This window comes from Camelus bactrianus, chromosome 27 (assembly GCF_048773025.1).
Source record: "Camelus bactrianus isolate YW-2024 breed Bactrian camel chromosome 27, ASM4877302v1, whole genome shotgun sequence".
Lineage (NCBI taxonomy): Eukaryota > Metazoa > Chordata > Mammalia > Artiodactyla > Camelidae > Camelus > Camelus bactrianus.
In genome coordinates, this window is record NC_133565.1 from 37,110,823 (window position 1) to 37,131,425 (window position 20,603).

At 55.5% G+C, this 20,603-nt stretch overlaps 1 protein-coding gene across 1 annotated transcript in view; it reads left to right on the forward strand.

The window, feature by feature from the left end:
• The window catches only part of ITGA11 (integrin subunit alpha 11), a 117,177-nt gene that overhangs the window by 42,055 nt on the left and 54,519 nt on the right, over positions 1–20,603 (forward strand). Inside the window, exons 3-7 of the mRNA XM_074354180.1 lie at positions 9,532–9,632; positions 13,473–13,564; positions 16,116–16,230; positions 18,882–19,009; positions 20,149–20,297. Coding sequence (XP_074210281.1) covers positions 9,532–9,632; positions 13,473–13,564; positions 16,116–16,230; positions 18,882–19,009; positions 20,149–20,297 — 585 coding nt within the window. The remainder of the gene's footprint in view (positions 1–9,531; positions 9,633–13,472; positions 13,565–16,115; positions 16,231–18,881; positions 19,010–20,148; positions 20,298–20,603) is intronic.

A 20,603-nucleotide genomic window follows, 5' to 3' on the forward strand; every position in this document is an offset into this window, starting at 1 on the left:
ACGGGTGGGTGGACTGGAGCCGGTTCAGCGGCTTGGGATGCTCGCACAGAGGCAGGGGTGAGGGTGCCAGGTGTGGTGACAAACGGACTGTGGCCCTGTGAGCCTGGCGTCTGAAAGCGAGAAGGGGCGGGGCGTTGAGCTAAATGGCGCAGGCTGGCCGCTTTCTTTGTCATAGTCAGTGGGTCAGGCTCTCATTTCCCTTCAGATGGGTTGAGCGTGTCCTTTGCGGTCACCTTCCCTCTTCTGTTCTAAGCACTTCTGCGCATTAGGAAAACACACTGTTTGGATGTAAGCTGAGGTGGACCCAGAAAGTCCCAGGAGCAGAGCAGAGCAGAGAGCCAAGCGTGTGGGGTCCACAGCTGTGCTCGTGAGCAGGCTCGGTGCCCGAGACGCCAGGGCACGCGCTTGCTGCCCACTCCTTGCACGGCTCCTTGTGCACAGAGGAGTTTTTATTTGTTAGTATTGATAAAAGTCTTGTGAGATGGGACAATTTTTTTAAGGCACCTAAAAATGTATCAAGAGGAAAGGGGAGGAAACAATTTAAATATCCGTCGGTGAGAGAATGGTTGAGAAGGAAAGCAACCTCTACAAAGGATAAGGCAGAGCTACACCACGTTCCCCTGAACGTCTGGGGGGCCTGGGCCAAGAAAACAAATGGGGGCTGTGGCCCACGGCCCACAGGTCCCTCTTGGTGATCAAGGGTCTCACACGTGTGGACCCCACACCCGACACAGCTCTGTCCACACCCCAGCAGGCAGTGGTGTGATTCACCATCAGAAAGACAGATCCACAGATGAGGGCTGTCCTGAGCTGTTGGAGCAGGAGATTCTGGCATTCCAGTCACCCAGAGTCAGCGGATGCGGGCTCTAGGTACCTGTTCCCTTGACCCCTAGGACTCCTCACCCCATAGGAAGGGACACAGCCAGAGAAGGGTCAGCGCAGAAGGACCCAGGGCAGGGGCCCCAGTGACCAGGTCTCAGTGTGGCATTGATATATAGTGACATGGAAAGTACGAAATGACGAAGAGGAAGAGGTGCACTGCAGAGCCATGTGTGCAACATGAATGGTTTCATCTTTTAAATTGCCTGCAGATATGCCGACCGTCTTCTGCATGCCTGCCGCTAACGGTAGTTATTTGCAGAGGACTGGGCTGAGAAGGGGAGGGAAAGTCCTTGCACGATATAGTTTGCACAGTTCTGTGCTATGAACATTATACAAGCATGTATTATTTTTATAATCTAAAAAAAACTTAAATAATATTTTTTAAATGTTAGTACTCTTTTTATACCAAAGTAAGTATTTCTTGTATTTTCTTGTGACCTAAAGAAGCAAAAGAAATTTTTTAAAAACCCAATCCTGGATCATTCCTGGACAGTCAAGGAGGCTACCGTGGTTGTGATCCCCAGATGCAGTAAAAATTTCCTGAATACACGTTCTTTTTCATCCGTCCAGAGGGCCTCATATCTGCTTCTTCAGCAGATCCTTCACACAAGGGCTCCCAGTCTTGCCTGCATATCTGGAAGCTTCTAACGATAGATTCCCAGGTCCCATCCCCTGACTGGCTGAATTAGAATCTTCTGGGGGATGTGCCCGGGAATCTGCATTTGTAGCTCCCCAGGTGATTCTGATGACCAGCAAGGGCTGGGTCCCACCGCCCTCCAAACCCTGGGTGGTACGGTCAGTCCCATTTGGCAGAGAGGAACACTTGAGGCCCAGGGCAATTAGTAGCCTTGTATCAAGCCAGGGTGTGGAGCCTGCTGGTTCCTCTGCTACAGCTCAGTCTACTCTCCCTGCTGAGTTAACAGGTGTTGGGAGACAAAGGAGGGCCCGCTGCCAGGGGTCCCAATTTGCAGGCTATCACATCACAGTGGTCCTCCCAAGCCAGGTGATTAGCTAATTTGTTCAACAACTATATTTGGGGTACCTATTCTATGCCAGGCGCTGCTCTGCATTCTTTCTTCGGGTACTTAGAGCCACAGACCTGACCGACAAGGTCCTAACTCCCCTGTGGTTCAAATTCTACTGAGAGATAAAGATGATTAAAAGGCATAGGGAGAAGACAGCACCCTAGAGTGCAGAGTGCTATGAGGAAGGTGAGGCGGGGTGGTGGGTGGGGAGTGACAGGTGATTAGGAAAGGCCTCTTTGGGGAGGTGACAATGGAGCTGAGCCCTAACTGTGCACAGCATTCATAGCAGCCTTGGTAAAGTGGGCAGACAGGTGAGCAGCAGGTAGGTGATACACAGCCTCAGGAGATATGGTGAAGAAGGTGGGCTTTGCTGCAGGGGATCTGGGCTCTGAGCCCAGGGAGGGTGGCCAGCCACCATGCCTCTGCCCCCCCACGTGGTGCTTCCCCATGAGTGTGTGGCAGCAGCCCGGGAGGGCTTGTTCACCCTCGGATGCTGGGCCTCCCTCATTGGTCTCAGGTGGGGCCCAAGGTGCTGCGTTTCTAATGAGCTCCCAGGAAAGGCTGGTGCCACTGGGCTGAGAACCACTTTGAGAACCATGCTGTGCTGTAACGGCCTGTTGACCTGCCTGTCTCCTCTCCTGGCGAAGGCGAAGACCACGTCACGTTCACCGCCATGCCCCAGTGCTTGGTGCATTTGTAGGAGCACAATAAATGCTTGAGAATCAGTGGGTGGCTGAGGCTGCAGGTCACCAGCAACATGAAATAACGTCTGTAAAGGCCTTGGAACCTACAAGCGCTGTGCAAACGTCAGCGGTCCTCCGAGAAATGGGGCAGGTAGACATAGAGCGAGAGAGAAGACTTGCAAGGCTCACGTGATATGGAGGCTGGCAAGCCCCAGAATCTCCAGTGTGAGTCAGCAGGTTGAAGACCCAAGATTACTGATAGCGTAGTTGTAGTCTGAAGGCCAGCAGGGTGGAGTCCTGCAAGGAGCTGACATTTCAGTTTGAGTCCAGAGTAAGAGAAAGCCAATGTCTCAGCTCACAGGCAGTCAGTTAGGAAGGATTCTCTCTTACTCCAGGGAGGGTCAGCCTTTTTGTTCCATTTGGGCCATCAACTAATTAGACGAGGCCCACCCACATTGTGGGGGACAATCTGCTTTACTCAGTTACAGATTTGAATGGTAATTTCATCCAAAAACACCCTCACAGGCACACCCAGAATACTATGTGACCAAATACCTGGGCACCCCTTGACCGGGCACCCGGTCAAGTTGACACACAAAATGAACCATCACAGTGTACGTGGTTATTCAAAATACACCCCATGGGTTCTCACCTCTGACAAGGGTTTTCTAGAGGCAAGGAGAATAAGGACTGTACTGGCAAGCAGAGGAGTTCTCATCTTCCTAGCCCCCTGAAGTCCAGGCCTGCCAGGCGTCTGAGCCAGGGTGAACCACAGGCCCCTCCAACCAGCCCAGGAAGACGAGGGGTGCTGCTCCCCTGGCAGGCCCCACGTGGGCTCTCTCTCCACACCCCACCCCCAGCCAGGACCGGGGTTTGCTGCACTCAGCACTTCCCTAGCCCCATCTTGAGCACATTAGCCGTCGTCCTCAGCTGGCTGGAGGGGGTTACATTTTCCATGGAGAGAGAGAGAGAAACGGCCTCGCTAGAGGAATAGTCTCTCTTTGTTCTCTTGAGCTCTCTGCTTCTCAGTTGGAAGCCCCTCCCCGATGCCTCTGTCTGATTCAGGGGAGGAAATGAGGCCAGGAGAGAAACGGAACAAAGGGCCTGGAGTGGCTTTGAGTGGAGGAAGGATGTAGGGAGAGGGGATCGGGTGAGGAAGGGAAGGGCCCCCAGTGGGGCCAGGCCCAGCTGGCCCGGGGAGGGCGGCCCTCTCCCCATGCGGGGTGCGGCCCAGCCCCTAGAGCTGGGCTTTCCGAAATTCCCAGTTCTTCACCGTGGTGGAAAGAGCACTGGATGTGGAGCCGCAGATCTGAGGCTGACCAGTGTCTCCCCACAGGCTTGTCCTGTCCATCTTCTGAGCCTCAGATACAGTCTGCCCTTCCAGCCCCAAAGCTATTCTGGTGACCAAAATCGAATGCAATTCAATTGCATCAAAAGTGATTCATTAAAACGAAAAGAATAGTTGGTGAGAACTGGGTGTCCTGGGGTGTGAAGTCCGGGTCTTACAGAGAGGGGCAAACGGGCTGGCCAGGGCCGGGTGACCCACACTCACCTTTCCTAGGCAGGCCGTGCGGGCCTCTGGGCTCAGGACCTCCTCGGGGGCAGGCCCAGCAGTGGGGGCTTTCCTCTTTCCTTCCGCAGCAGCTGATGGCCTTTTCCTTCCCATGGCTTCTGCTGGCCCGTCTGCTGGGGAGCTGCTCACTCCTGCCTCCCAGACACAGCCAGCAGAAGGCCAAGCTGAGCCTAGGGCCCCAGCTTCCACCTCCAGGCTTTCCACCCTCTGAGGTTTGGGGTTGGTGGGGCACTGCCCTGTTTGTCAAGACACCTTGCACCGGTCCTGCTCGCCCGCATCTACTCTGAGTCCTCAGACACAGCACTTCCCTGCTTCAGGCCTCCAATGCCTCGTTGGTGCATGATGAGCCTAGCCCGAGGACCCTCCATGTTTCCTCCCAGCTCTGGGGGTCTGCAGGGCCAGTCACCAGGAACCAGAAACATCTGGAGGGCCAGGCTCCCTGTCCATGTGGCTGTGTGAGAAGCACACAGAACAAAGGGGTTTCTGTCCCCACCAGGCTGGGCCGGGGGGCAGGTTTGTGCATCCAGTTAAACCAGAGAGAAGTAACGTGTGTGGTGCCGGCAAGTCAGCCCACCACTCACACAGATGGAGCATGAGCTGGGGGACATGTATCTGCTCCTCTCCTGTTGGTCCTGGCTGCTGTGTTCCTCTCGCGGTAGGATAATATATGAAGTTTCCAAGGATAATTTTAACTATGTGCTTTTTTTTTTGCCTTACACACTCTAATTAGGATGTTTTCAGTTATAAATACTCAGAGCTATATAGCAAAAGGTACTCATTGCTTATATAGCTGAAAAATCCAGCAGCATTCACACTTCAGACATAGTTTGATCCAGGGGTTCACAGTATCATTAGGACCTCAACTCTTTGTATCTTTAATTTTTTTTTTTTTTTTTGATAGAGGTGCTGGGGATTGAACCTAGGACCTCGCACGTGCTAACCACTCAGTCTACCACTGAGCTACACCCTCCTGCCTCCCCGGGTTTTCCTCTCGAGGCTTCTCCCAGTCCTCCCTCTGTCGCTGCAGCGGCTCATGATGCTCACCATTGCACGGTGGCTGCCAGCAGTTTCAGGCCCTGCATCTGCACACTATGGCATCCGGGGAAAAGGGACCACGTGACCCCCTAAGTCCCAAGTGGAAGTCCTGAGAGTCTCTCTGACTGGGGCGACTTACGTCCCTGCCTGCCCCGACGCGATCACTTCAGTCCAGGGGTAGCACCGGCCTGGCCTGCGGCAAATGCTCAGTCCCTACGACTGGGAACGGAGTCAGATTTCCTGGTCCCGGAACAGAAATGAGGAACTGATGGGAAGAGGGGAACGGAAAACCAGGGAAGCAACAGCACTGACTTTAAATGGAAGCTGGGTCACTGCATGGACCCTCTGTGCACAGAGAATACTCGATTTCTCAGCCACCTTTTCTCCAGACACTGAGTCTGGAGGCTTCTGTCACACCCGAGGCGAAGCCACTAGCTCTTGAAGCTGCTGCTGCTGTAGACTGTCAGGCAGAAGGGAAGGTCAGCCCCTGGGGACCCAGGGCTTCACGACCACCCTCCGCTAGTGCGGCAGGGCAGACACGGGCGTCTTGGCCCCAAGGAATTACAACGCTAAAGCACTGGCCTCGGCAGGCAGCAGGAATTAAGTGCTGGTTGGTGTGGGAAAGGCTGGGCTAATCAGTGAGAGTTTCCTGGAGCAGGTGGGAGTTTGTGCTCGCTCTTAAAAGGATGGTCTCTAGGATGGGTTTGCACAGCACAGGGGATGTCCAGGGCAGTGCGCTGGAGTCCAGACAAGAAATGGCTCAAGTTCTATTCAGGGCTGTCTTTCATCTGAAGAGGACGGGATTGTGATGTTCAGCACACAGGCCGACAGCTGCCCACGGGTACAATTTACATGAAAGTGTGCACGTGTTGGGGTGCATGCTACCTTTTATCCTGATAGGGGTGTGCCGTTTAAAAGGCTTGGAGATTAAACTGCCTTGAAGGGTGGAACCAGGACTAAGGTCCCCATGGGGCCTTGTTGGAGAGGGTGTGACGTAGGGATCCAGGGGCCCTTCCCTTAGTCTGTGTCCTTCTGGGATCCCAGGAGCCAGCACGCAGAGAGGCCACATCCCACCTTCCTCAGGTGGCCATCTCCACGGTGCGCCTCCTCACTTGGGAAGTCCCTGCTTAGAAAGCGGCCATCAGGGAGGGGTCCTCCAGGGCTGAGGCTGAAGCCTGCCGCCAGTTCTCCCATCCACAACAGCCCTGCTTCCCGCCTCCGTGGGAGGAAGGCTGGGAGCCCACAGCCGGTGAGTCACGGCACACAGCCCGCGGAAAGGGTTCAATGCTCGCCACAACCTTCGGGGTTTGCCATCTGGTGCCCACGCCAGAGGGTGTCGGGTGTCCAGCCCCTGAGAAGCACAGGGGGCCTGGAGGCTGTGATGGCTATATAAGGCTGAGGCCACAGGACGTGCCCAGGCTGCCAGACCCCACGAGCAACTTGGCAGGTCTCAGTGGTGACGCAAACACTTTCCCCACGCTCAGTCACTTACCCTTCACAGAGAGACTGAATCATGTCCTCAAAACCTCAAGCCCGACAGGCACACGCAATGCCGAGAGTCAGGAATGGCAGAGAGCGCTGCCCGGGCCCTCCCTTCATGACAGAGAAACATTTGGGGCAACACAGAGCAAGTTGCCCCCGAGAGCCAGTGCCAGCTCCACCACAAACAGACTGGGGCTCAGTCAGCTCGCCTCTCCGCGCCTCAGTTTCTGCATCTGTATTATGGGAATGGTAAGCCCCGTCCCGCTACCTCGTGAAGTGCCAAGGACCCCGAGAGGAATCAGGTTTGGGAGAACGGGGGTGGGACAGAGGGAGTGACCCTTAGTCTTTGAAAAGGACACCACCTGGTCTTGAGGCAAACTGGGGGCCACGACAACTTGGTGTACTTACTGCAGGACAGATGCCGTCTAGGAGGCCTCCGGTCTTTGTGTGCAGCTTACCTACGTAGACGCCCTCATGCTTCTCAGTGCCTCCCCACCCTGACCCTGGAGGTAGGCGGGACTGGAATTGTTAACCCCATTTGACAGTCGAGAAAACCCGGGTCAGTGAGCTTCTCCAGGCCCCACAGCAGGCTGGTGACAGAGTCAGGATGAAGACCTAGCCCCCGGAATCTCAGCCCAAAGGTCTTGCTCTGTGACCGGGGCCCCTCCAGGGCCTCAGAGCTCCACTCTGAAGAATGGCGGGTTGTGAGGGGTCTGCTTGGTCAGGCTGAGGGGGCGTTTTCTAGAAGACACAGGGGGTTAGCTTTTCTAGAAGACGGCCAGGTTTTGTTTTTTCCTAATCTAGAACCTGCTATGCCTGATTGTCTGAGAGGCACCCTGCGAGGTTTTCCCCCAAGGCACTCTTTCCAGAAGGCACTCGCCGGCAGTGGTGTCCCAGAGGGGATGTCCCTCTGGAACACTTGGTCGCGTGCCAGGTTGACCCTGAAAACAGGAGCAGTCAAAAAGCAAGCCTGGAGCCCAAGCCTCGCTTCCTGACCGCCCCCCCCCCCCCTTTTTGGCTGGAAGAATGGAGTGGCCTCAACCACACAATCACTCACAGAATTAAGTAGCCAAAAATCACGTCGTCTAGACAAACAGATTTTATGGGTCCAATTAATTCCTGCCAGTCAAAAATAAGCTTGCTTAAGAAGTGGATATATTTAGAACCTGTCGTTACCCGGTCCTCAGGGGAGAGAGCTCCGTGATTACTACACAGACCCTGATTTCAACAGAGCCCTGCTAACTCCCGCTTTGGACCGTAGTTCTTTCCTGACAGCACAGAGGTGGGTGGGAGCCGGGCGGGGGGATGCTTGACCGCAAGGAGCCACTGAAGTCCTCCAGGTCCGTCCTTCTCAACCGTACTAAGCCAGGAAAAGAGCAGTTGCTTCTTCTTTGGTCACGTTGCCAGGGGGTGGGAAGTTGCTCGGAGAGCGGGCTCCCAGTGTGTCATCTGTCCCTGTGCCCCTCGGGGTCTGGGAGACCGGCAGGGCTGTGTGAGCCGTGTGGTACCTCCTGCACGGCTGTCCCTTGGAGAGTCGTTCCTGAGTCACTGTTAGAGCCCAGGCCTGAGCAGGCGGTTGGTGGCAGAGAGCAGGACTGGCACCCAAGGCCTAGAAGTTTCCAGATCCACCCGAGTGGGTGACACCGACGGAGTGGGGCAGGCACTGACAGGAGACAGCACCTGCCTTCAGGGTTTGGCTTCGCCAGGGATGAGGCATAGAGAGGGCTTTGGGGCACTCAGGGAAGGAGCCCGGGGGCTGTCCAGGCTGCAGGGGGGTTCTTCCTGGCCTTGAGGGAAGTGGCAGTGCCGGGCTTGGCCAAGTCCGGAAGCAGTGGCCACTCATTCTCCAGAAATACGTGTGCATGTAAGCAGAGTGCATTAATTTCCAGTGGGTACGTAACAAGTCAGCACAAAGTGGACGGCTTATACAAAGACAGAAGTTTATTCTCTTACACTTCTGGAAGTCAGACGTCCTAAGCCAACGTGTCGGCAGGGCTGTGCTCCCTCTAAAGGCTCTGGGGGAGATCTTCCATGCCTCTTCCGGCTTCCTGCGGCCCCAGGCATTCTCTGCCTCGCGGCAGCTTCACTCCTAGCTCTGTCCCCGTCTTCACATGGCCTTCTCTTCTCTCTGGGTGTCTCCTGTAAGGACATGGTGTTGAATTTAGGACCCACCTGGATGATCCAGGATGACCTCATCTTGAGAGCCTTAAATACAACTGCAAAAACCCTTTATCTGAATAAGATCACAAAGGCATAGGCTCCCCTGTGAGGGGACCCAGCTGGGTGGCTGCCCCGGCCACTCTTCAGCCCAGCTGGCCGCCTCGCCCGCCCTGAGGAAAGACGTGGTGGCTCAGGGACAGCCATGAGCACGGTGAACGTGCCCCAGCCCCGGGTCACCAGCTGGAAGATTCTTACAAGGCGAGGAATGGGCCCTCCCACCCAGCATGGTAGCGACAGACGGCCAAGACTCAAAATCACCGTTCCTCCGCCTTAATGACCACTGTCACCGTCCCAAATTCACGCCCACCCACTGAGACCCAGGTCAAGCACATCTCCTCCATGATGTCCGCCTGCCCTCTTCTCGCAGGGACGGCCTCCGCCCCTCAGTTGCCAGGCTGTGTGGTCTTCATCCCTGTGTCTCCAGAGCCCGCCAAGGGCCTGCATAGGCCACAGCACCCCGCTTCCAGGGAGACGAAGGTCAGAGCCTGGGCGTCTGCACGGGCTGCCCCCTCCAGGGCTCCCTCCTGCCCTCCCCACCACGTCCTCGCCTCAACACTGCCCTCCAGGCTCCGTCCTTGCCAGGAAGGGGGACCTCCCCCAGCATCTTCCCTCGTCTCCTTTTCCTTCCCAGGTTGGTCGTCGGGGCTCCGTTGGAAACCAGTGGCCACCAGAAGACGGGAGACGTGTACAAGTGTCCGGCGACCCAAGGGAACTGCACCAAGCTCAACCTGGGTAACTTGGGCTGCTGGCCCCTCCCCTAGAGGCGCCACCATCCGGGGCAGGGCATCTCTGATCCATGCCTGCCGTCACACCAGCTCCTCCTGGCTGCCCTGTGAGGGGACCCAGCTGCTCCCCATTTTACAAATGAGCACTCTGAGGCCAGAGAGAGGCAGCAGCTCTGCCACAGTCACACAGCTTGTCAGGGGCCAGCCAGGATTCATGCCCAGGTCTCCACTGTGCCAGGCTGTCGCTCTTTCTGACTCATCCATGGCCCCTCAACAGAGTAGAGCAGGAACATTTCCTATCTTTCCTTCTGACTTGGAGATAATAACAATGGCCAACATTCTTACATAGTTTTACCACGCGCCAGGCCCTGGTTTAGGCACGTTTAGATATTTTGACTCATTTCATCCCCACAACAACATGAGATTTAATCGTGAATGACCTCCTGTGGCGGTGAGGGGACCTGCTTGGGTCACCCAGCTAATGAGCAGCAAGACCGGGACCCCCACCCAGGCAGGCCATAGCCACCCTTTAGCCGCCCTGCGGCCCTGCCTTTCCGACATGACAGCTCTTTCCTCACCGGGAGCTTTTGGGGCACCGGGGAGAGGCTGTGAGCAAGCCCTTGTAAGTCTCGGTGCACCTGCACGTGTGTGTGCACCCAGCCCGCGTCCACGCAGGCACACATGCTCCTCTAAAGCGCTGCTGCTTTGTCCTAAAGGTCAGACAGTGGCCAAGCCATCGCCTTATTGTCAAAAGGGAGCAGAAGTCCCATTTGGGCTGAGAAGCCGCGATTCCAGGCTTTGCCCTAGAGGATGGGTCTTCCCCAGGGCAGGACCCTCAGTCTCGCCCTCTTCTAGGAGGGGAGCCTCTGTCCTAGAGCAGTGCGGTGGGGCTCCCCGGGGAGGCCGACAGGGGAGCAGCCTGGTGGGGAGACACGGCAGAGCTTCAAGAGACAAGCAGCTGCATGGAAAGGCCACATCAAAGAGAAAACCCGAGAACCCGGATCCCCAGGCAGCCCGCTGTCCGAGCGCTTAGTGCTGGAGGCCCCGCCGGTACACCGGTGTCGGCGCCGCTGGAAGGAGGCTCAAACCCCAGCACAGCCGGGCCCAGACTTCAGTGAGAAACCGGTCTAGGGAGGGCAGGAGTCCGTCTGGGGCCTCGTGGGTCCCGGTCATCACCACCCTGAGAGCAGTCCCCCAAGCAGGCCAAGCTGGATGCTCCTTCCACCTGCGCAATTCCCTCGCTGGGTGTCCAGGAGAAGCCCACATTCTCTCTAGGAGCCTCCGTTCACTCCTGTGTGACCCCAGGATCCATTCCAGGTCTGATAGGTCCCCTAGCCTTTATTGGGCACCTGGTACGTGCCAAGCACAATGCTAGCACCTGGAGATACAGCAGGGAACAAGGAGCCAAGGGCCCTGCTGGGAGGGCACAGTCAGTGAGTAGACACACTGGAAGGCAGGATCATCTCAGGTGGGCATAGATGCTGTGTGATAAACCAGGTGCTGTGATGAGAGAGGCTGGTGGGGAGGAGGGAGGGAGAGGGTTCTACCTTAGCACAGTGGTCAGGGAAGCCTGACACCTGAGCAGGTAACTTTTGAGCAAAGATTTGATGGTGAGACGGAGTCGGGTGGGACCAGAGTATTTCAGGCAGAAGAGAAGCAAGTGCAAAGGTCCTGAGGTTGGGAAGAGCTGTGTGGCCGGGGCAGAGGGAGAGAGGATGGTGGTGGGAGGCATCCACACTGGGCTTGGGGACTGGGCCACCGAGAAAAGCTCCTGTCCCAGTGGGGACACAGACCCACGAACCCGTCATTGAGTTTCCTTTGTCACTCCGGTTTCCAATGTGGACCCGCTTTCCCTCTGAAGAAGGGGAAGCTCCTGCTTTCAGTGAGAGACATGAAGCCGTCAGAGCCTGAAAACTTTCCTGAACTGGGGCTTCAGCCGGGAGGCGAGTGGGCAGCAGAGTGAGCGGGGGCCGAGGAGAAGTGCTGGTCAGGAGGCTCCTCGTCTGACAAGGGTTCCTTTCCCTCCACGGAGGTTCAGCCCCACAGTGGGGATGCACGGGAGGGAAACCCAAGCCCCGAGTTTTCCTGTGGCCTCTCCCACCGAGCCAGGAGCACTCTTTCCTCCCTCTCCAGGGAAGTGGGTGTCAGCCATTCACACCTCAGTGTTGAAGAGTCCACCTCAGATGCTTTCTTCCCAACAGCTGGATGGAGTTAGGGTTTTAATGAGGGGTTGGGGCTTGGGGGAGGGGATGTGATTCTGGAAGGCAGATCCTAAGTGAGGGGGGGCTTGTGCCCCAAGAAAGGTGTCGGTCTGTCCTGGTCACAGAGGGGAGGTTAGTCACTGCCCCAGATCCATGAACAGCAGGAGCAGGACTTGAGCCTGAGTCTTTCTTCCTCCAGCACAAGGGTCTTCCCCACCAACCGTCGGGCTGCCAGTCTCACTAAGGACTTCAGTCACTGGGACAAGAGATAAACAGAGGGGGCAGGGTGAGGCGAGGGACCCACCCCTTAAATAAACGAAGGGCAGAACTCTCCAAGCTGCGGAGGGAGGACGTTGCCCGGCTGGGGCTCGGAGCCTCCTCTCCAGGTGTCTCACTCCATCCCACGCCAGCATGGCCCTGCCGCCGGGCGGGAAACCTCGGATGTAACATTGGACATTCCTGGGTTCAAGACCCCGCATTATCGTTTACCAGTGACTGACCTCATGGAAGGCACTAACCCTCTGTGCACCTTGGCTTTCTTGTCTGTACGATGGACATGGTGACTCCTGGGCCTCTTGGGAGGGCACGTGTGGGTGGCACTCTGGGAATGAGACACCAGAAGAGCCCCGGGTGACTCCTGTTGCTTTCTCTCCGGTTTGCTTGGACAGACAAGATGGAAAGCAATCCCAGGCCCAAGGGGGCTGGATTTCAAAAGGAGCCTTAGTACGAACTGAAGGAAACCAGAGGGAAGAAATGAAACAGCAGACACAGTTGCCCCTGCCCCAGCCCACAGCACGGCCAGGCGTCTCATGCTCTGGCCTCTGTCCAGCCCAGGCCCCACACCCTGCCGGCCTGGGGCCCCTGAGGGCAGGCCAGTTCTACACACACACACGCACACACACACACGCACGCACGCACGCACGCACGCACGCACGCACACACGCACACACGCACACACACACGAGCGCGCGCCTGGGGAATTCAAGCTCCCTCCCTCCCCTCAGTGACCTGATGGGATGATCCAGTAAAAGCTTCCCTGATACACCTGTTAATTATTCTAACCCGCCGTGACCCTCCTCCTCCGCCCAGTTGGCTGATAATGTTGGTGATGTTCCTGGGCGAGACCCTGTGCTCTGGAAGGCTCTTGTGAAGTTGTCAGCATATGTCAGTTTATCAGGTGAGCAGAGAACCAGGCCCTGAGAGTCGGGCGGGGGACTGGTAAGTTTCAGTGGCAGGTTGCCTTGAAGAAGAGTGCAGAGGAGACACTGCATGGAGAAGCCACCCTCACCGGGGGGGCCCTGGGTGTGTGGGGTGGGGCACAGAGGAAGGGCTGGTGGTGGGAAAGGTCTGGACTAGGAGACGGAAGGCTCTTCCGTGTGCTTGCTGTGTGACTTTGGGCAGCTTGCTTGGCCTTTCTGAGACTCTCATTCCTCATCTCCGAGGGAGTTGAGAGGAAGTCATTAGACCACGTCTGGGCAAGGCCTTAGGAAACCGTGAAGGGCTGCACTGACATGCAGACAAGTGAAGCATCCAGAGAGGCCAGGAGAGTCAGGGAGGACTCTGCCTGGTGCCAGGAGCAGCGGCAGACTATGGGCAGAGGGCGGGCAGGAAGGGGCTGCAGGCTGAGCTTCTCCCTCCTACCCCAGGAAGGGTCACCCTGTCCAACGTGTCCGAGAGGAAGGACAACATGCGTCTCGGCCTGAGCCTGGCCACCAACCCCAAGGACAACAGCTTCCTGGTAAGAGCCACCCACCCTCTCTCCAAGCCCTTCCTGCCCACGGGCCCTCTGCTTGGGGCTGCGAGGGGCATTGGATGGCTGAGTGAGTCTGCCCACCAGGCTGCCTGTCCGCACGCGCAGACAACCTGAAAAGGAACAGGAATAAATACAGACATTCAGCAGTCCAAGGGGGCGGGGGCGGGAAGGCCTGTCCCTTCCTTTGGGGAGTCAGACTTCCAATGCAGAGGCCAGACCCCTGCTCCAGCTTTGATCCAGGAAACAGGACACATCACACACTCTGAGAAGACTTTGTGGGGAGCCACACACGAGTGAGCACAGGTTTGCTGCAACCAAGGGGAGGGTCCGAGCGATGGGCCACCTGGGCCGCACAGGGTCAGATGGGAAGGCTTCCCAGAGGAGGTTTCCGTCTTGTTTTTAAAGAAGAGACTGGTCTCAGCAAGGAAGAAAGAGGAGGGTATTTGGGCTGAGGAGGTAGAGGCATTCATTAATTTAAACTATTTTTTGAGCACCTGCAACACCCTAAGCCTGATGCCAGGTGCTGGGGACTCAGCAGTCGGCAGAGCTCCTGCCCTCCTGGAGCTACTGTTCTGGGTGGGGGAGAGACGACATGTGATGCTGGGTCAGAGGGGCCCCGGTGGCTGTGCTGGGAGGCCTCTGCGCCCACCCAGGTGAGCGTGTCCAGGCTTCGCACACAGCGGGCGAGTGCAGGTGGCGTGATGCACTGGTGCTGCCTGCTCCTCGCCACCAGGTCTGCGTAAACCACCACAGATGTGGGTGAGGCTGGGCCTGACAGCTCCTAGAAACAGCTGCCGGGAAGCTTTCAGAGGGAAAATGACCCCAGAGAGCCCAATAAGGTGCATAACTCATTTTAAGATGGGAGGGCTCGTGTCACTCTCTGTTCTTGTCCATCAGTCCATCTGTGTTGACAGATGAGCCGTGTGGGGTGTGAGCACAGACACCAGAGCAGTGAGAGGACTGGGTGCTCGGAGACCCCAGGAGAGCACAGTGGCTCGGCCAGGGAGTGTCCTGCGGGACCTTGATGCGTGGCCAGACCACAGCCCTCATCTTCCCCAACCAAGGGCAACAGGGCCCCTGGCCCTGTCCACCCGTGCTTGTCAGGGGCTTTGCTCTGACTCCCTTTTTCTCCCGAGGCTCCTTGTCACATTCCTACTAACTTGATTTCACCTACTTCACAAGGTGGAGTGACCGTTCAAGAGGGATGGTGTGATACCATCCCTGGGGCCTCTCTGGGTAGTTTAAGACCTTAGTTTATGAATAGAAGTTTTATTAATTCATTCACTCATCCATTCACTCATTAGCACATCCCCCAACCAAATGTCTTTCCCTCTATTCATTCATCCATCCATCCATCCATTCATTGATCCACACATCTGTCTGTGTATCAGACCAACCCACCTCCCCATCCATCCATCATTCACCACCCATCCACCCTTCCATCCATCCATCATTCACCACCCATCCACCCTTCCATCCATACCTTCCTACATCCATAATCATCTGTCCATGCACCTACCCATCCTTCCATTCACCCATCCATCCATCATGCACCATCCATCCACCCTTCCATCCATCCATCCATCCATCCATCATCCATCCATCCATCATCCACCATCCATCCATCATTCACCATCCACCCTTCCATCCATCCAGCCAGCCATCCACCTATAGTTTATCCATCTGTCCATCATCCATCCCTCCATCTTCCTTCTATCCCTCCAGCCACCATCCGTCATCTACTCACCCATTATTCATTCTCCCCCACTTCCAAAAATAATTTTCAGAAGCTTCAACAAAGGACACAGATAACAAAACCTTTAAAATCTGAATTTAAAAAGAAAGCTAATTTGAAAAAAAAAAAAGAAAGAAAGTGAAATAATTATTCCCTCCAAACCGAAGGAAATCACAGCCCAAAATGCAGTCCTGGACTTCCCGGCAGCAGGACAACCCTGGAGGGTTGACGCTGGGCTTCTTTTTTATGACCCTGACTGAGAGGGACTCATCGCTCAGCCTTTAGAAGGGGCTGACATCAATGTTTTTGGTCACAAATTCAGAGAAATACCAGAGACATTCTTTTTTCTTTCCTTAGTAAGAGTCATGGACATGTTAGTCAGACCCAGTCCTGGACGTTTGCCCAGTAGTGACCTTCAGGTGACCTCTTCAGAAAGACCCTTGAAGGGTCCAGTCCCGTGGATGAAAGGCTTCCCTGGACCCTGAGGTGGGGGTGCTGGCAGGATGAAGGAGAGCCACAACCCTGATGAGGGGGTGGAGAAGGGGACCCTTGAAAATACCACAGAGGAGGACTCGAAGGTTAGTTTTTCTCCATTTCCCCTGAAACCAAGGGAACTGCTGCACACTACAGCAGGAGAGAGTTCAGCTAGACTCAGAGAAGGCCCGCTAGATCCTAGGGCCACCGGCACGCAGACGGAGGATTCTGTCCTGGGTTGTGCAGGTTGGGGCTGGGCCAAAGGCTGTTGCGCCTGGACCGTCTCTGGGGCCCCTCACTGACCGGGGTCTGTGCTGTGCTTCACAGGCCTGCAGCCCGCTCTGGTCTCACGAGTGTGGGAGTTCCTACTACACCACAGGGATGTGTTCACGAGTCAACTCCAACTTCAGGTTCTCCAAGACTGTGGCCCCAGCTCTCCAAAGTAAGTGGCTACAAATCTGCAGGCTCAGGCTGCATCTTTTGGGGGGGGGGGGTTCTGAATCTCTGATTTATTAGACAGCATGGAAATAACAGGTTTAGGTTATTTTACAAAAAGAGCTCAAGCCTCATGGGAGGCTCTGGGCTCTGATCACCACTACCCTGCGGCGACAGAGCAGCACTTGGACTCTGACCGCGCCCTGTGGGGTCCTGATCCTGGCCCACCCTCCCCCACAGAGTGAGGGTCCGGGCAAATGAACTAAGGTTATGAAGACCATCCTGGCAGCCAGAGGGGCTCACTGAAAACCCACCTGAGTGAGTGAGAGGTTGCTGGGCCGCCGTGTACAGTAGGCATGCTGCGCACTGCACGATTCTGGGGACATCATTCACTTAGACTACAGTGTGAACGGTGCCCTCTGATACTATGCAGTGTGGTTGCTCTGTAGGTGGAGGGCCCAGGAGAATAGACCTATCCCTGGTAATGTTCCCATCTAATTGGTGTTCCTGGACATGAGGAAGCTCTGCCTAGCCTTCCCAGAGCCTCATGGAACGCAAAACCTCCCACTCACTCCCCACCTGCCAGGAGGATCCGGGAAGTAATGCTCAGACCTTGCCTCCCACGAGCGCAGACTGCCTGGCTCCGAGCCTCCCTGTTTCCTCTGGGCTAAACGCCATCATCAAGCAGCTACTGCCCGCTTTACTGAGGGTGAGGGGATTAGCACCTCTAGCTAGAGGCAGCCCCCCTCCAAACAACAGGGCCGTCAGAGATGGGGCGGGTGCTGGGAGGGAGGAGGCAGCATCAGTGCAGCAGGGGCTGGACGGGGCTCCTCTGGGCGCCGAGGAGGCCTCAGTTCTATTCTCACAAGATGCCTGGGGCTGGGGAGGAGGCCCGTGGCCAGGAGCTCACTCCCTAGGGCTGCTCTCTCCTCCAGGCCAAGGTGTGACCATCTCAGCCTCCCAGAACCTCCTGTGTGGAGGCTTCCTCACAGGCTGACCAGCAGCAGTGCCCCAGGAGCTCCGCAGGTCCAGATCCCAGAGCAGCCCCCACAACCCCTGCCACCACCATGGAGGTTCTAATTCAGCAGGTCCGGGATAAGCCCCAGGGTGTGTGTTTCAAAGGCGTGTTCAACTATGTTTAGGAGCCACAGACCAGGTTCTCCCCAAGGTGTCTTAGAAAGAAAAATTTGAAATTGTAAGAAAGAAATGAGTAATAATAAATTCATTCTAATAATAAAACTGGCTTTAAAATCAAAGAAACCTGGTCCCTGCCACTAGATTGGAAACCCCTCCTAAACAAGGAGTTTCATCTTATCTCCATGTGGCCGGCGGCACCACGCAGCACTGCAGCACGTGGCGGGAGCTCAGGACACAGGTGTTGGGCTGAAGGACACAGGAGAAGGACAAAGCTACCAGGTGCCTGCCGTGAGGCGGGAGGTGTAGGGCGATCACGTGCTGTACACAGCAGGCGGAAGAGACCCGAGTACCCACACAGCCTCTCCTAAAGTGGGACCTCCTCTGAGACACTCAGCATCTCAGTCACCCAAACGCTTGTAAAATGCTCTGTCAGACGCAGGACTGCAATGGGCGCCCGGGCTCTGAGCCACCACCGTCCTCTCCTGGGAGCTCTGATGTCAGCATGCTACACCCTCATGATGTGGTTACTTCAGGAGTGACCGGAATGCTTAACTCACAAAGGCCCCCACTGCTCTGCTGTGAAGTAGATTGAAATCCGTTGTGAAAACTCTCCAGCAGAAATAAGCAGATGCCCGAGATTTCAGTGCGATACCGTATAGTATATATCACATCTGTATTGTATCACATCTTATTTCAAAGTAACCCCAGCTGTTTCACAAACAGAAGTAAACTACTTAGATGTTAAAAGAAGTTTTCTACTTTTGCTATGGTGCCAATGTTGGATTCATTTTCTTTGTTGGTTTCTATTATTGTTTTAATTTGATATTAATATTACAAGAATGCAGAAAAACTTTCAGGCTTGGAGCACAAGAGTTTGACCTGATGGTGTCATTGCCACATTAACAAAGTGGTTTGTTTAAAAAAAAAAAACAGAAAGAGGACCAGCTAGAGTCTCGAGCACCTGCTTGTGCTCAGACCTGGAAGCACCGTTGCGCTGATTTCTCGTGGCGACCCCCCACGATCACTTCGCCTGTTTTACAGAAGAGAAAACTGGTGCCAAGGTGTTAAGTAACTTGCCCAAGGTCAAAGCCAGGAGTCAACAGTCTGATGCCTGATTCCACATCCCTGACCATTCTACCGTGCCTCCCTCCTAAGAACTGAAACCCGTTCAGTCTGGTTGAACATGGTACCTTGCCAGCCTGCCCACTGCAGTAAAGTAGACAATAGCGAGGTACTGATTTGGGCAGTGTTGGCTGCATCCCAAACAGGGACCAGCTGACCGTGGTCGGCTCCAGATGGGGAGCAGGGGCAGTCGGGCTTAATCTACACTCTGCTCAGACAGCCAGCGCAGAGCTGGGGAACACAGCCAGGAGTTCCTGGGCTCCTTATTCATGTTGCCCAAATAAACGTTTAGCCCGAGGACAGCTCCCCATCCGTGCTTCCTTGGACAGTCATCCAGAGAATCAGAGACTTGCAGATGCTGGCTCCTCGGGTGGCTATGACCATGTGCCTGCTTCCCAGGGTGCCAGACCTACATGGACATCATCATCGTCCTGGACGGCTCCAACAGCATCTACCCCTGGGTGGAGGTCCAGCACTTCCTCATCAACATCCTGAAGAAGTTTTACATCGGCCCTGGGCAGATCCAGGTGAGCACGGCTGGGATGGTTTCCTCCTCCGAACAGGGCCCCTCAAGCCCATGGCAGATGCCGCCTGGGGGTTTGGGGGAGCATCTTTGCAGGCACCAGAGAGGTGTAGGTGACAGGGCCAGCAGGAGGGTCCTGCAGCCCAGGACACACATCTCTGCTGGGCACATCAAGGGACAGCATGGGGGAGGCCTCCTGCGTGGGCAAACACCGTCTTCTGGGACAGACACCACCTAGTAACAAAAACTTGGATCAGCCAGAGAGTGAGGAGCAAGGCAGGAAAGGCTGAGTAGGCACTGGAACCCTGCTGGGGGAGGCACGGGGAGCATCAGACACGTTGATCTCAGGGAAGAGACAGGGAGGTCAGTGCTGCCGGCGTGTCCTGAAACGCTGCCGAGCTAATGAGGGGATAGATTTGTCCTGTGTTGTCTCGGCAGGCCCACCAAGGACCCAAGAATGGAAGTGACAGAGTGGTGGAGTTCAAGTCAACCTAAGAAGTCACTTCGTAACAGTTAGAGCTGTTAGAAAGGGAGGGGACTTTCTCCTGGAGTAATGAGACCCCCCGAGAGATCACCTGGCGGGGAGGGTGGAGGCCCAGCCGTGGAAACGCGCTTGTGCAGAACAAACTCTGTGGGCCCACCCAGCCGTGACAGTTTGTCATTCTAGTCCCGCTCCAGGTCTTCCAGGTTTTCTGTTTAGTTTTCAGGCTGTTGATATTGTTGGTGGTTTATCTACTTGGGGATAAAAGAGCCTCTTCTCCAAATTGGACGGAACCTTAGTTCCAGCGTATGGTGAACAGTGCGGTGGCCCTCCACCGGTGCTGCTCCCGAGACTGCAGGCTTCAACTCCGTGCTCAGCTTTTGTCTTTTTAAGTGAGAAACTTAATCTGCTGGGCCTTTCTTTGCATCACGGTCTCCTCTCTCGATGTACACCTTCCACTTGTCTCATGACGTCTTCCGTTCATTCTCAGAGCTTTGCAGAGCCTGCTTCCCTTCTGCTTAGTTCCTCTCCCTTGGGACGGTCCCCAGCACTCCTCTCTCCTGAACAGTCACAGACAGAGAGATGACTCTGGGGAGCCTCACCACCGAAGGGCCAGCTTTCAGGCGTCACGATGTCCCTCTGCCCTCCCCTCTAACTTGCAGGTTGGAGTTGTTCAGTACGGAGAAGACGTGGTACATGAATTTCACCTCAACGACTACAGGTCCGTAAAGGATGTGGTGGAAGCTGCCAGCCACATTGAGCAGAGAGGAGGAACAGAGACCCGCACAGCGTTTGGCATTGAATTTGCTCGGTAAAAAAATAATAATTTTTCTAAATCTCAGATACTGTTCTAAGTTATCTATTGCTGTGTAACGAATCTGCACAAAATGTAGCATCTTGAGAGACAGTAACTTATTAATCCCTCAAAGTTCTGGGCTTTCGCTGGGCTCAGCTGATCAGTTCTCCCTTGGGTTCTCTCATGAGGCTGACGTTCGGTATCAGCTGGGGCTGTTGTCATCTGTAGGTTGGACTGGGCTGGACATCTAAACAGCACAGCCCGTGGCTGGTGGGGGGTGCTGGCAGCTAGCTGGAAGCTCAGCTGAGGCTGGGGATCTGA